This window comes from Lagenorhynchus albirostris, chromosome 4 (assembly GCF_949774975.1).
Source record: "Lagenorhynchus albirostris chromosome 4, mLagAlb1.1, whole genome shotgun sequence".
Taxonomy (NCBI): Eukaryota; Metazoa; Chordata; class Mammalia; order Artiodactyla; family Delphinidae; genus Lagenorhynchus; species Lagenorhynchus albirostris.
Window position 1 is genome coordinate 50,814,706 of NC_083098.1, and position 14,657 is coordinate 50,829,362.

At 41.6% G+C, this 14,657-nt stretch overlaps 1 protein-coding gene across 1 annotated transcript in view; it reads right to left on the reverse strand.

Annotated features, from left to right (window-relative positions):
• Positions 1–14,657, reverse strand: part of SLC4A4 (solute carrier family 4 member 4) — a 347,265-nt gene that overhangs the window by 271,123 nt on the left and 61,485 nt on the right. The window contains exon 3 of the mRNA XM_060148054.1: positions 5,136–5,315. Within this exon, the coding sequence (XP_060004037.1) occupies positions 5,136–5,315 (180 nt within the window). The remainder of the gene's footprint in view (positions 1–5,135; positions 5,316–14,657) is intronic.

Genomic DNA, 14,657 nt, shown 5'->3' on the forward strand with positions numbered 1-14,657 from the left:
CTACCTCCTTTCACATACATTCCAAAGACTCCCTTCTCTCCTACATACTGCTTCATCTGGGGGATACACAAATGGCACACAGAAAATTTTTAAAATCTTACTTTGTGATATCAGCATTAAGGGTCTTGCCTAAAAACATTTAAGAATCAAGAAAAAGTAGGAATGCACCCAGAAGAATGAGGTCAGGTGTGGGGAGGGCGCAGGGGTGTGTGTGCGCTGGGAAAAGAGGAAGTCAAATGACAAAACCCCAAATAATCTTGGCTCTTATGAAAAGGTACTCTGTTCATTTCCCCGGAAGCACCGAACAAAATCAGCTGCCCATTTCTCTGCTTCAGTTTCCTGACTATAACTGGATCACCAACGGGCATCCATTGTTCCAGGCTCACAGAACAATGTTCACTAGCATAAATGCATCAGTTCTGGTACACATCCAAAGAGCTAAGAAAGAATACCACAAGACTGAATGAGTATCTGTGTGCGCATACCCAGCGACCAGATTCCACCACGGGCAAGACATAGGTGTGCGAGGTAGTTAGCACCGCCCAGCGCCGATGCATGTGCAAGCTTGTCAAGAGATATACTACACATCAGACCACTATGCTGAACAGGATGTTCTGCTTGTAGCTCTGTTTCCCAACATTCTACACATCTTCAGAGTCTCTGCAGTCACAGAGCAGCCTGTGAGTCCCCCATAAGCATCCCAGGGCACTAACAAAACGCAAAGCGCAGAGGTCAGAACCATCGATGGAAGGTCGCTGCACTGTGTTTGCAGAGCCTAGCTCATCCAGGACCACCTTCCCACCCAGAATGGGCAACCCTCAGAGGATGGCAGCTGCTAACTTAGGGGGAAAAAAAGTGCATGGTGGGGGAGGCGAAAGGATTATTTTTAAGGAAGAGCACAATCTAGCTTTTCTCTCCACCACCTACTCCACACACCACCTCCTCGTTCCCTTGTCTCTCCTCCTGCCTGCTCTTCCATTTCACTTGTCTCCCCCAGCCTCTCTCCCCATTACTCGTGTACCACACTTCTCACATGTGCTTTCTTCTCTGTGTCCCAAGCTGAGACACCAGCTCGGACACCACACTGAGAAGAGCAGCTGTGTGAGGACTCAGAGCTGCCACTGAGCTCGGAGGGGAAACGAGGGTGGCTAGCCTCCTCCTCAAAGCTCCAGATGCATGAGATTCAAAATGTGCATCCACTCTTTAGAAGCCCTGTCTTGAGACCAGAGCCACAGAGAAGAGAAAAAAGCATCTGTGTTATAAGTTAAATGAACCCGTTAATTATGTCATCTTCCTAATGTGCCTAAATACTGGAGGATATTTGGCTTACGTCTTGTTATAAACGTCCTTTACTATTCATTCTGTGCCTCCTTAATATGGCTTCTGAAGCTGAGCTGCCATTCTTGTCCGGAAGAGTAAGCATTTTTTTTTGCAGTACGCGGGCCTCTCACTGCTGTGGCCTCTCCCGTTGCGGGGCACAGGCTCCAGACGCGCAGGCTCAGTGGCCATGGCTCACGGGTCCAGCCGCTCCGCAGCATGTGGGATCTTCCCGGACCAGGGCACGAACCCGTGTCCCCTGCATCGGCAGGCGGACTCTCAACCACTGCACCACCAGGGAAGCCCCGGAATAGTAAGCATTTTTAAATGTATGGGATGAATCCATGTGCTCTGTGGATCAATCCCTTCCATCACCTGTGGGTGACGAGCAACTCAACACACTCAGGAGTCGTGTACCCAGACCAAAGTACCACTTTAGCAATAGTTAAAATAATGAGGCACTTCCCAAAGTAGCATAATTAAAAGTTAGGACCAGACTGAAATGGCAAGAGAAAAAGGCAGAGCAGGGAAATATAAAAGATCATGTGTGAGGATTAAAAACCAGAAAATCAACTGGATCTTTACCTATAATGTGGGAAATAGACCAACAGAAGCAATGTCTTCCGCTGTAGTAATCAACTGCTCTTCAATAAGCATTTATTAGGCACATATATACTAGGTACCAGACACTGTACTAGGTGCCAGAGATAACATAGGTGAACAAAACAAACCTGATCCTAGCTCTCAGGGAGCTTACGATGTACCATCAGCACAAGACAAAACTGTAGGCTAACAAAGTCCCCAAGTGAAACATGTATTATGAAGGAAAGAGATAAGAAGTGAGGGAGGCTAACACTGGAGAACCTACGTCAGAGAGAGCAGTAGGGAAAGGCCTCTCTGAAGAGACCAAACTTTAAAGCTGGAACATAAAGGTAGAGAAAAGCTAACCGGGGCCAGAATGAGTGACCATTCCAGAAAGATGGGATTGCATGAGCAAAGGTCCTAAGGCAGAAAAGGTTTGGGCACCACTGAAAAAAATCACCGTGGCTGAATTAAAGTGAACAAGGAGCAAATAACACAAAGGACTCTGGTGAGACACAGTGGGCCCTAACGCCCAACCGAGATTTCATTCTAAGGAGTGAATGGCATGACCCAATTTAAACTTCATGATGATCACTGCTGCCACTGTGTGGGAAGAGACTTGAAAGGCGGAGTCTGTTGCAGTTGCCTTAAGCAAGAAATAAGGATTCCCCGGACCACAATGTGGCAGCCAAACCAAAAAAGAGTAGACAGATTCAGACATATTTTAGAAGTAGAACCAACAGAAGTCATTGATGGATTGCATATGGAGGTGACAGCAAGGAAAAAAAATCAGAGATGATTCTCATCAAGTTACTCTATTTCCATGTGGGGCTTCTTCAGCAGTTACAAGCATGACCTGCTACAATGCCAGGCCCTTGCAAGAATCTAGTCTAGAGGACCTGGTATGTCTGTAAACATAAGTTAACTCAAAAACCCAAGATCCAAGAACAACATAAACTGGGTGGGGCTGTTCCTGACAGACAGTAATGGCAGGTATTTCAGTGAGTTTTCCCATAAGAATTTTATCTTCATGTTGGTGTCAGAGCCCTGTAGCTTCCCCCAAATCACAGATTTAAATGTCTTTCCATATCTGAGTACAACAATCTTAAGTAGAATTGCACCAGATAAACCAGCGACCAATCTCGTTAGTCTCCATGATAAGCAGTGGAGAAAATACAGTAATTTCTAAGAGGATCTTCATGTCAAATTGGATGCCTCATGTCAAATATGTCACAGACATATGACAGCATAACTTAGTGACTAGCAGAAAGTAACAACTATAAAATACAAATTTATAAATCATTTCTTTATTATCATTGTCCTTAACAATGATGTCTCCATAGGATCGCTTCAGAAACCAAGTATACAACCCAATCCAGTACTCCCCAGGCAGGAGACCTCTGAGGGTAAAGAGAATGAACTGCCTTCCTTATTTTACATGTTGTACTCAAACTGGTTCCCCAAATGCCACAGAAAGCCACAGGACCCCCGTGGGAGAGACAGGTTCAGTCTCAGTACCTTTCTGACCTGTTTAGTCACTATTACCTACTTGAGTATTACTGGCGTTGTTTCCACTGCCCTTCCTAAAAAGCTATTACATAATTATCATCTCAAAATCCCTTGGTCCATTTGTGTAGGTGAGCGTCTCTTTCCTTTTTAGTATTTATAGTGATGATGCACTCTTGTTCTTAAATTGCAGAATGAGAGATTATGAGAGAGAGAGAGGGAGACAGAGAGAGACAGAGAGACAGATCACACACACACACACAGTGGAGACGCACCTCTGATTCTGGCTTAGGCCTTGCCAAAACAGATAGCAAATGGAGATAAATAGTAGTAATTTATTTGGAAAGGGATGTTATCTTTTGTTCCTCCAGACTATTAACTGTGAACTTTTCTGGCTGCATTTCAAGGAGTTTGCTTGAGACAGACCCCATTTTTTTAGTCAACATATGAACAGTTCCTTTCAGAAAGGCTCTCCCCCAACATTCCAGTGAAAAGCACAGAACTCTTGCCTCCTGCCCTCTGGTCCCATCTAAGTCTTACATTTATTCCAACACTTTAAAATTTTAATTTAGTGGAACATCTCCAAACTGTCCTCAAAACTTTCCTCTTCAATTTGGTGGTCCACCTGATGGCTCCTCTCAGCGTAAGTACCTCTCTAGCTGCTAAGCCACCTGTTCAGCTCCAGGAGAGAGACTATAAAAAAAAATTCACAGATCCATACCACTACACTTCACACCCTCTTTAATTTAACTCTGTAAATTCACTTTTCAACACATCTGAGCTGTTAATTCTAATTTGGCCTCTCATCACCTGCAAAGACTGAACTGGATCTTTATCTCCACCACCCATAATAAAGCGTTTTATTGCAGGCTCCAGACTTCTGCAAGTGTAGCAAAGAGAGGGAGAACTGTGCTGAGAGCTCTGCCAACATGAAAAGCTGTCACTATGTAACTCCTGTTGGGGAATCTTCCCAAATTGGCATATGTTTCTACTGCTTCTCCCTTCTACAGCATATATTCATGTTCCCTTCAGCCACAAAGCTGCCCAGATAGCCAAACGTTCTCCATATCAAAAGGAACCAAAGCAAGAGACACATACACCTAAACACACATCCACCCTAGCGCTTGAATCCAAGGATGTGCTTTGACCTCCTGCTATTCTGTTCCTAATAACACCTCTATCCAAAGTATGATATCTAATAGGTTCAACCTTTCAAGAGCTGTGTCACTCTATATCCTTCTCTGATTTTCAGGATGCTTTCCCACTATTCCTTTTTAAATCAACCTGGCTAAATGTCACCTATATTCCTATAAATGTCATATATATACATACATATATATATATATATATTTCTCATCTTGACCTACTATCTTAATAGAACCTATTTCTAAGCAGGAACAATCCAAAAATTTCTGGAAGAATCTCCCAGTTACTGTTGATAACTGCAGATAAATGCCATCTATAACATTCTGTCCTCCTTCACTAGTCAAAACACACAGCCACGCCTAAACTCTGTCCCATCTTTTCTGACCAGCTCAGAATTTTACCAGATCTCCTCCTAGACCAACCTGCTGGGACAAGAAAAGCCTCTCCAGAGACATTACGCTTCAGAGGGCACCACTCCAGTATCGCTGCGTCCCTCCCTGTTAGCCACAAGGTCTTGACACGTGTCTTTCCCCAGGCTGCGGGAGTGAAGCAGAGAGAGGCACCCACACCCAGGGAGTACTCACTGAGAGGCTTTAGGATGCTGCTACTGGACTCATCCGCGTTCTCCACGTCGGACTTGTCAGAGTAGTTCTCAGAGATTCTCTCCTTTTCCTTCTTTTCTCTGTGCCCTGCCTTTCTCTTGTGACGTCTCCTTCTCCTGTAGCTCTTTGGCACGTGGACCCCGATGTAGATGGTGTGGTGGCCTGAGGAAGGTACACAAATCACCAGTCATTTCAAATCACAGTCTCCGCTGCACAGAAATTGCACAAGACCCACGGGTCAGAAAAAAATGTCTATGAATTCAACACTACCATTCCATATTTGACAAATAAACTGGAAAAATAAAATCTTCTCCCAATTTTCATTGCGCTAGACTGTAAATCAACCTGTTGGTTGGCACTAGGATTCAGTGACGGTGTGCTCTAATTCTATCCAGAGAGACCTCTTTGTTTAGGAAAGTCAAAGAATACTGAACCAGAAATCAGGAATCCTTGATTCTGGTCATACCTCTGCCATCAATGAGCTATCTGACCTTGAGCCTGTCCCTTAGCCATTCCAGGCCTCAATCTCATCATTTATATAAAGAGAGGCTTAAATTGGGTAATCCCTAGAGGCCCTTCCAGTGCTAACTTTCCTGGAATCTGTGATTATACTGAACACAGTGATGAAAAAGGAGCTCTTGGAACTGTAGGGGGGGCGGGGGTAGGGGGAAGATCTAACTCAAAGGTCAAGAGGTCATTCTGCGGGGTATAAGGTTTTACACTAAAACTTTTTTTACCCAATCAGCAGAATAGAGACTTAGAACTGGGACAAACTAAGAAAAAATAAGACATACTTGGAGAGAAAATTTTAGAAATACTCAAATGTTCACACTAGGAAACAGCTAAAATGAATGTCAGCTACAGTGCCATTCTCATTTTTCTTTTTTCGTTTGCAAAAGTTTCTAAAAACTGGTTGTTGCAGTGATAAAAATAAACCCAGCCCAGTAAAGATTGCCTTGAAGAGAAGGGCATGAGGAAAAAAGATTGTGAAATGCTTTTAGTTCTCTAGATGGAAGGAGCTGCAAAACTGACAAGTGGTATTATTTTTACAAAATCTGATAAGACAGAAAAAAAAAGGGAACTCAAAGTTCTACATTTTTTTTTTAATTGGAAAACTTTTACTTTCACTTTATATACGGTCTAACTTCTGAATGCGGGAACCACCATTTCGGAAGTAATGTGAAAACTTCTTTTTTTTTTTGAATTGCAAATAGGAATTGCAAAAAAAGATGAGATAATCTACGGATTTCCTTTCCCATTCTGGCATTATTCCTTGATGACCACTTTACAGTGCTGCAGACAATATCACACACCCACATGCAATACACATACATGCAAATGTCTGATGTAAATGCTGTGAATTCCTTTCCAGGGTAACTCATCAGGCATATCTAAAAACACCATAACCCACAGGGTTGTTCCCTTAAACTGGAAGGATTAAAACAATTATATGAAGAAAGAGGTTCCAACCAAGGAATGCAGAACCCTAGGTTAATGGGTAAGCATTCAAAAGAAAATATCTCATACTTGGAATGAAGTTGGAGGCATCTACATAAAACATGAAGCACCAGCCCCCAGCACACACACAGATATGCACACAAACACACAGACACACACGCCAACTCAACTACTAAAAAGCACAGTGAAATTCTCCTCACAGAGTGTGTGCCAATGAGAAATTTATCATGTCTAACCATTTACAAGCAAATTGTTCTCATGGGAAAGCTATATTATACTAGGAAGTAGGAAATGTCTCAGAAACAATGTGAATTAAGAAACAGTGTCAATTGTTTCCTGCCCTCCAGTTACTGAGGGAGTCCTGCAGCTTTATCTCAAGTCACACAATATATGTAAGCAAAGCCAACCAATTTCTTCAGTAAATCAAACTCTGAAAGCTTGATTGCCTTCGTTCAAGAAATAGGAAAACATCATGAAAAAAACTAAGAGGTTGAAAAAAATTTTTTTAACCTGTCACATTAAACCTTTTCTTATTTTGTTATACAGCAGAAACTAACACACCATTGTAAAGAATTATACTCCAAAAAGATGTTCAAAACCATACTTTCTTATTAAAAAATGGTAACCAAGCAAAAAAAAAAAAATGTAGTGGCTAAGCTACATGAGTCAAATTGATGTTACACAGAAAGATTTTTTTTAATGTATTTACACAAATCCGCATAGTATATTTGATAAATCATTTAAAAGACAGTTTACATGGGCTGATAAGATTTTAAGGTAAGATTTCTGGCTATAAAGTGTTGTTGTCAACCCAACAAAAGAGTTGGGACGATTCAGAAGATGAGTTTTCAAAGCCCAGGAGAGAAACGTACCTTACCTTCAGAAACCTAACCGGAGTCGTCATCACCATAAAAATGGTGCCCTGTATACGCATCATGATCACAGGCCTCCTCCCTGCCTTAGGAATAAGATTCAGCTTACCCCATCTCCTCCTGCCCCTCCCTCAGATGCTCCCCCAACCCCGCCGACTTTCCCACAGGTGGGGAAGTTGCAGACACGATGCTGCACCATGAAGCCCAGGTACCAACAGTGAATATGGTTCCTTTTAAGACAGCCCGGGGCTTCCCTGGTGGCGCAGTGGTTGAGAGTCCACCTGCCGATGCAGTGGACACAGGTTCATGCCCCAGTCCGGGAAGATCCCACATACTGTGGAGCGGCTGGGCCCGTGAGCCATGGCCGCTGGGCCTGCGCGTCCGGAGCCCATGCTCCGCAACAGGAGAGGCCACAACAGTGAGAGGCCAGCGTACCGCAAAAAAAAAAAAAAAAGACAGCCCCTATTTCAGACATTTTTATCAGCTTTATTAAGGTATAATTCTTCACATACCATAAAATTCACTCATTTTAAGGATTCATATTCAATGACTTTTAGTATATTTACAGTGTTGGGCAAGCACCACCATAATCCAATTTCAGAACCTGTCAACCAATCCAAAAAGATCCCTCATGCTCATCTGCAGTCACTCTCTGTTCCCTCTTCCCACTCCTATCCCTTACTAACACTCTTAGGCTTTTTTTTTTTTTTTTTCCGTTTGCGATACGCGGGCCTCTCACTGTTGTGGCTTCTCCCGTTGCGGAGCACAGGCTGCGGACGCGCAGGCTCAGCGGCCATGGCTCACGGGCCCAGCCGCTCCGCGGCATGTGGGATCTTCCCGGACCGGGGCATGAACCTGTGTCCCCTGCATCGGCAGGCGGACTCTCAACCACTGCGCCACCAGGGAAGCCCTCTTAGGCGTTTCTTTATACTCTCAGTGATGGCCTCTGGGAAGCTACAATTCTCTGGTAACCACACGGCTATGAATTTTGGGGGGGATCCTTACAGCACAGTAAAATAGAATACGCCTTGGGTGAGGAAGCTCTCGCCTTCCAAGAGCTGCCAAACGAAACCAGGGCACTGAGCTGAGCAATTCAAAATGCAAAGCATTTTCCTTTTCCTCTCGTACATTACTGGTAACTACATTTTCCTTTTCTGTCTTTGTTCAGATAAAGGAAAAGGAACAGGGTCCTGAGGTTAAACAAGCCTTTAGGACCTCAGAGACAGTGTTTGTGTTTCATCAATTACTTCTCAACCTCTTTTCATTTCAGCTTCTTTGCCCACCAGAAGAGAGGAAGGCAGCCTCACTTTGGTGACTGTGGGAAAGGCATGCTTTCTCAAAATGATGACCAAATCGTTCATAAGCTGTATGTGCTAAGTACCAAAAATACCAGAAATAAAATAAGCTGGAATGAAAGCATTCTTACCACCTCCACAAAATACCTGTCTTTAGAGTCAATAGAAGCAGCATTACTGATTTAAAAAAAAAATGCTATTGTTGATAAGAATATCATAGGTGATCTCAATATTTATTTTCATTAAAATATCTTTACCTGTCTCAGAGATAGGCCATGAAGATTGATGGCTATTTCTAAAATTACAACTCCCCAAATGACACCAAGCGGTGGAAGGTGTAGTATTATTTTACATGTAAAATGCAAAGGAGAAACTTGATAGACAAGATTTCTAATTCAGCAAGAGTCTACAAAACAGTAAGATGCTCAGAGAATCAGGGACAATTACCTGCTTAATTTATGAGTGAATTTTAGGCGCAAAAGAAAAAAAAATCTCTGGTAGAAATGTCAGTAAAAACTGCTTCCAAAGATAATGTAAAAAGAAGAAGGAGCAAAAAAAAATTTTAATAGGTAGAATTCAAAAGGAAATGGTGATTGTTTTAAATGTTATTAAAATAAAGGTTACGTTCTTGCTACTCAAAATTTTGTAAAGTAAAACTACTGGAATCTACATTTGACAGTGTTCACTTAGGTGTGAGTCAAAGGGCATTCAGTCCTTGATTTGGCAGTGGCCTCAGTAACATGTGTTCAAATAAATACCCCACATGCCTTTCTCTGACAGATGGTGCAAGTTCCCAACAAACTCTAAATGTCTTGGGAATATCTCACAATCCATCCACAGCCAGTACTACTGGGAAGAAAACATGGCTTTCCTGGTTATCTCTGACCATCAGAAATCATCACTAGGTGATCCCTGTTTCTTCCATCCTCACGTGCTCCACCTCAGGTGAAAGCAGAAGTCCTGCCATGTTATCATGTCCACTTCTCCCAATTCCTAAAATATTTCTAAACTAACAGCTCTGAGAGCTGCTATCATGATTTCAGGCCACCAGAGAACTTTTACAGCTAGTAACTCTGTAGCCATTCATGTTAAAGAGACTTTCACATATACCCACTTCCCTACCAATGATGATTTAGGACTTTGTAGAATTAAACTCATCAAATGAGCCAAACTAAAATTTTTGCAGTGGACTGAGTGGTTAACAACATATGCCTCTCTATGCAGGATAGATCATTAGCTCCTTTAGGAAACATGGTGCTGTGTTTATACATACAGATGATAGCAGCCATTTATGGAATTCTTACAAATATGCCAGGTTCTGGCTAGGTCTCCTACTTCTATTACCTCATGCAATCCTCACAACTGCACGAATTAAATACTGTCATTATCCCCATTGTACAGGCAAAGAAACCAAGGTTCAGGGAAGTCAAGGATATTGTCACCAGCTAACCCATAAAATCCCACAGGAGAAATCTCTCTCAGGTCTCAACATCAAGAAGAGTGAGTGCTTCATTACTGCTTTGGTGGTGCTTTGTTTGTTTTTAGGGTGGTTTTCTTTTTTGTAATGTACACTATATTTACACTACCTTATAATTGAGGGTGTTTCCTTCCTCATGCTGAAATAGAAGAGACAAATCTCGGGCCAACCGGTAGTAGGTAGAGTTTCGCGACGTGAATTTTAAACATGAACCTTGCTATTCCAACTTTTTACCCGTTATTTTCCCTTCACATTAAACCTTTTTGGAATAAAGCAGTATGTAAATATTTTTTAAGACCTGAGATGTCAGTACTGGGGGTAGAAGTTGTGGATGGCTGGGGGTGGCTGTGAGGGAAGGTAGATTTCTAGGCAGAGATTCTACTTGTCCTCTGGTGATCCTTTAGCCACAGTTAAATCTATAGGCCTAAATCTCTGCCCAGAAATCTACCTTCCCTCACAGCCACCCCCAGCCTCCTACAGAACTTCTCTAATACTGAGGGATGTTCCCAATTTGATTTTTTTTTTTTTTTTTTTTTCCCAATTTGATTTTTATCCACATTGTTGCTCTTTCTATAATCAATGGAATTTCTGTTCTCTCCAGTTCGAAGCAAACATTTCATGACACTTGACACTTTACATCATTCTTTCAGAACTAATCAGCAATATTCCCCAAATATAAATTAAATTCTGCCTTCTTTGGCTTATCTAAAGAACAAAATTGAGTTATTTGTAGTGAGGTGGATGGACCTAGAGTCTGTCATACAGAGTGAAGTAAAAGAGAAAAACAAATACCGTATGCTAACACATATATATGGAATCTAAAAAAAAAAAAAATGAAATAAAGATGCAGACCTACTAGAGAACAGACTCGAGGACACGGGGAGGGGGAAGGGTAAGCTGGGACAAAGTGAGAGAGTGGCATGGACATATATACACTACCAAACGTAAAATAGCTAGCTAGTGGGAAGCAGCCGCATAGCACAGGGAGATCAGCTCGGTGCTTTGTGACAACCTAGAGGGGTGGGATAGGGAGGGTGGGAGGGAGGGAGACGCAAGAGGGAAGAGATATGAGGATATGTGTATATGTATAGCTGATTCACTTTGTTATAAAGCAGAAACTAACACACCACTGTAAAGCAATTATACTCCAATAAAGATGTTAAAAAAAAAAGAGAAGAAGAAAAAATAATGATAATTTAAAAAATAAAGTAACCTGGTCTTATGCCAAGCCGCCTAAAACACGTTGTAGCTATTGCCGAGGGGGATATAGGGGAGGGAGGCAAATTTAAGAGATATGTATTATTTCTTTTCAATTATGAAAAGAACACTGTTGGAAGAGGAGGCAAAGACCCTGGATGAGTAATAGATTATTAAAAAGATGTTGTGAAGACTTTACTTCTTGGACCAAAACGAATCATGAAGGTTTTTTAGAAGTACATGCATAAGAAACCTTAAACAGAATCACAGTAACAAGTCCAGATGCCACAGACGTTGTGTGTTTGGCACTTTATATAATAAGAAATAGATCAGTATGTCTAATCCTAAATACTTTAATAAATAAATTGCTAGTGTATTACTCACAAACCCATAAGAGTGTCCATAACCAGTTCTATTAAGAAATAATCATAGCAACACTGCTAATTTACTTGAGCATAAATACCAGTTCATGAAAAGAAAACTCACTTTGAAAGGCATGATGTAATTTTGCAGTTAACAGAGGGTAAGTCAGCCCTTGGTTAGATGTTTGCATGAGGGTCCACACTTCAAACTGACACCACTACTCAGGACAACAGATGATTTTTATTTCTGTATTTTGGATAGGGGCAACTTTTCACATAGAAAAAAATATAATAATGCATGTGTTTATTAATAGGTAATTGCATGCTACATATGTAATCTATTTATAGACCATTCTGAATGCTGATTAGTAATCTATTTTATTATTAATGCTACCAATTACACTTAGGAGCAGGCATGCAAGTAAATAAATAGTAAAAGTGATGAAAAACAGGGAAATACTTTTCTTCCCACTGAACTGCATGGGAATTTTGTTCACTGAAAGCTTCCCAGAAATCCTTAAGGCAACTTGGGGTTCCCCCAAGCAAGACTGATAAGAAATCTTAGCTTGTTATCTGGTGTTTACTGAGCACAGTACTTTTAATATTTAATATTTGATGCTGATAATCACGATGATGATAACAATCTCTAGGCAAGAACAAACAGCACAAGGAAAAGGTCTCAAACAGGAGATGAGCTTATGGTGACTTAGCTAAATTCTCGTCCTAAAGGACAAGCTAAAGCTCAGGAAACTTCTGCACCTGCCTTATAAGTGCTCATTTTTGGCAAAGCAGTCCTAATCACAGTGTTTAGGTAAAGGTGAGGACCCTATGACCACACACTGAAGTTAAGTTTCCATTACAGCTTCCATTATTAATAGCTGATAACAGAAGCTAAACTAACCAGCACTGTGTGAAGTCTGAATTAGTGAGTATTTTTTTAAAGAAATGCAACCTTATTATACTCAGTGGTCATTCATTATTTGAAGATATCTAGGCCAGAACAACCACTTGAAGGCAGTACAGGAACCTACCTTGATGAATAAACAGGACTAAAAATCACCTTATATCATTTATAAACTGCAGCTCCTGAAGTGCTCCACAATCAATAAAAAGCTGCTTCTCCAAAGTAATTTTAACTTTGCTCTAGCAAAACCTCTTTTATATTCATATCTGTAGATATAAAATACCTATACTTATACCTACGGCTATACATTTATATTGAGATTTATATATATATTATATTATGTTCTATTTTATATATATATATATATAATCTCTATGTATAGAGATAGAGAGTTAGGCATTTTTAAGGACAATCCGAATCCAATAGTGTCAATAAAGTGTCTTTTCCAATGTGTGTGGTGCACAAAGGTAAGTGTTGTTCTTATATCTCCCTATTTCCAAAGGGGAAGAAACAAAGTACTATTTCTCCTCCTTCCCACTCCCCTTGAGCCCGGATAATAACTTGTGAACACTCTCTGTTCTCCAGCTATGGCACTCCGGAACACTCACTCTGCGCAGGACAAAACAGCCACCTTTAGATCAAGTCTAACTCGTCCCTCAGCTGTTTTTTAGTCATTATGCAGAGCTTAACTGTGCAGCAGAGGCAATATCTTCCATAACCTCAATCTTCCCTCATCCGGCCCAGGAACAAATGCCGTGCCATGTCCACCCTGCTCTGGGAGGGTCTCCCCCAGAGCTTTCATGACGTGAGTGCCGACCCCCAGGGCTCAGGTCTGTTGTCCTTTTACTTGACAGCACAGAGAAGAGTGGAGCCAAAAGGCCTGGGAAGGTCAGAGCCAGTCAGGGCAGGGCTAAGAGCCAAGAGGAGCCACCCAATAGGAAGAGGTGAAACCTTGACTCATCCTGACATCCCAGAACCCCGAAAGAGCTGGAGCATTTTAATGTGCAGTACACATGCAGTCAGACAAAATCCACCTGTGAGCCAAACACAGAGAACTGACAGTTTCCATTATCTCCCTTGTGGTCACCATTTGCACAACTGAATGGCAAGTGGGACTGGAAGAGAGAAAACAATGGCTAATGCAATGGTCATTGATAACCGGATTTGCAATTGCAGCCAGAGAGGCAGCTTAGACAGACACATAAACGCGCACATTCACACTCTCATTCTAACCACATTGTTCATCTCCGACTCTATTCTGGCTTCCCTTTTAGCACTGGCCTAAGCCCTGGCTGGGCAATAGGAAGAGTGGTCTTTAGTCGCTATAGACAGATAATCCACCATATAGTCAATGCACTCACGGCTAATCAGGTATCACTAATATTAGTTCACATAATTCCTTCCTCTCACATACCTGTATATAGGTAAATGAGATGTGGATAATGCCATGGGGCTAAAACAATGACCAAGAACTAGGGAAAGTGCTTCGAGAGACTTAAACGAGCCTAGTTAAGCCCAATCCCAGAATCTTCATGACTATGGTTTTCCCCATGCACCTAGAAAACAGGACAACATTCACTGACACCGCAGCTCATAATCATACTTTTAGAGTTGAAATGACCTTAAAGATCACCTGATTAAACCTCTTCATATACCAATGAACCAACTAAAGCCAAATAATTAATGACATAGAGGCCGGGACTCTTGGTGCTCCTGGTTATATAAGGTTTCCTTTCCTACTTTCCTACTACCACGGTACCAGTCCCCGACACTACCCCCCATTTTCCATTGTCTGCAAAATACAGTCAAGGAGGGAAAAGGTAATCGATTAGGCCTTTCAAGTTAGCAACTACCTAGAAGACAAAAAGGGCTCAGGAATTCTTGAAAATGTTTCTGTCTTATAACCAGAGAATGACAAGTTTAAATCCACAACGCTTAG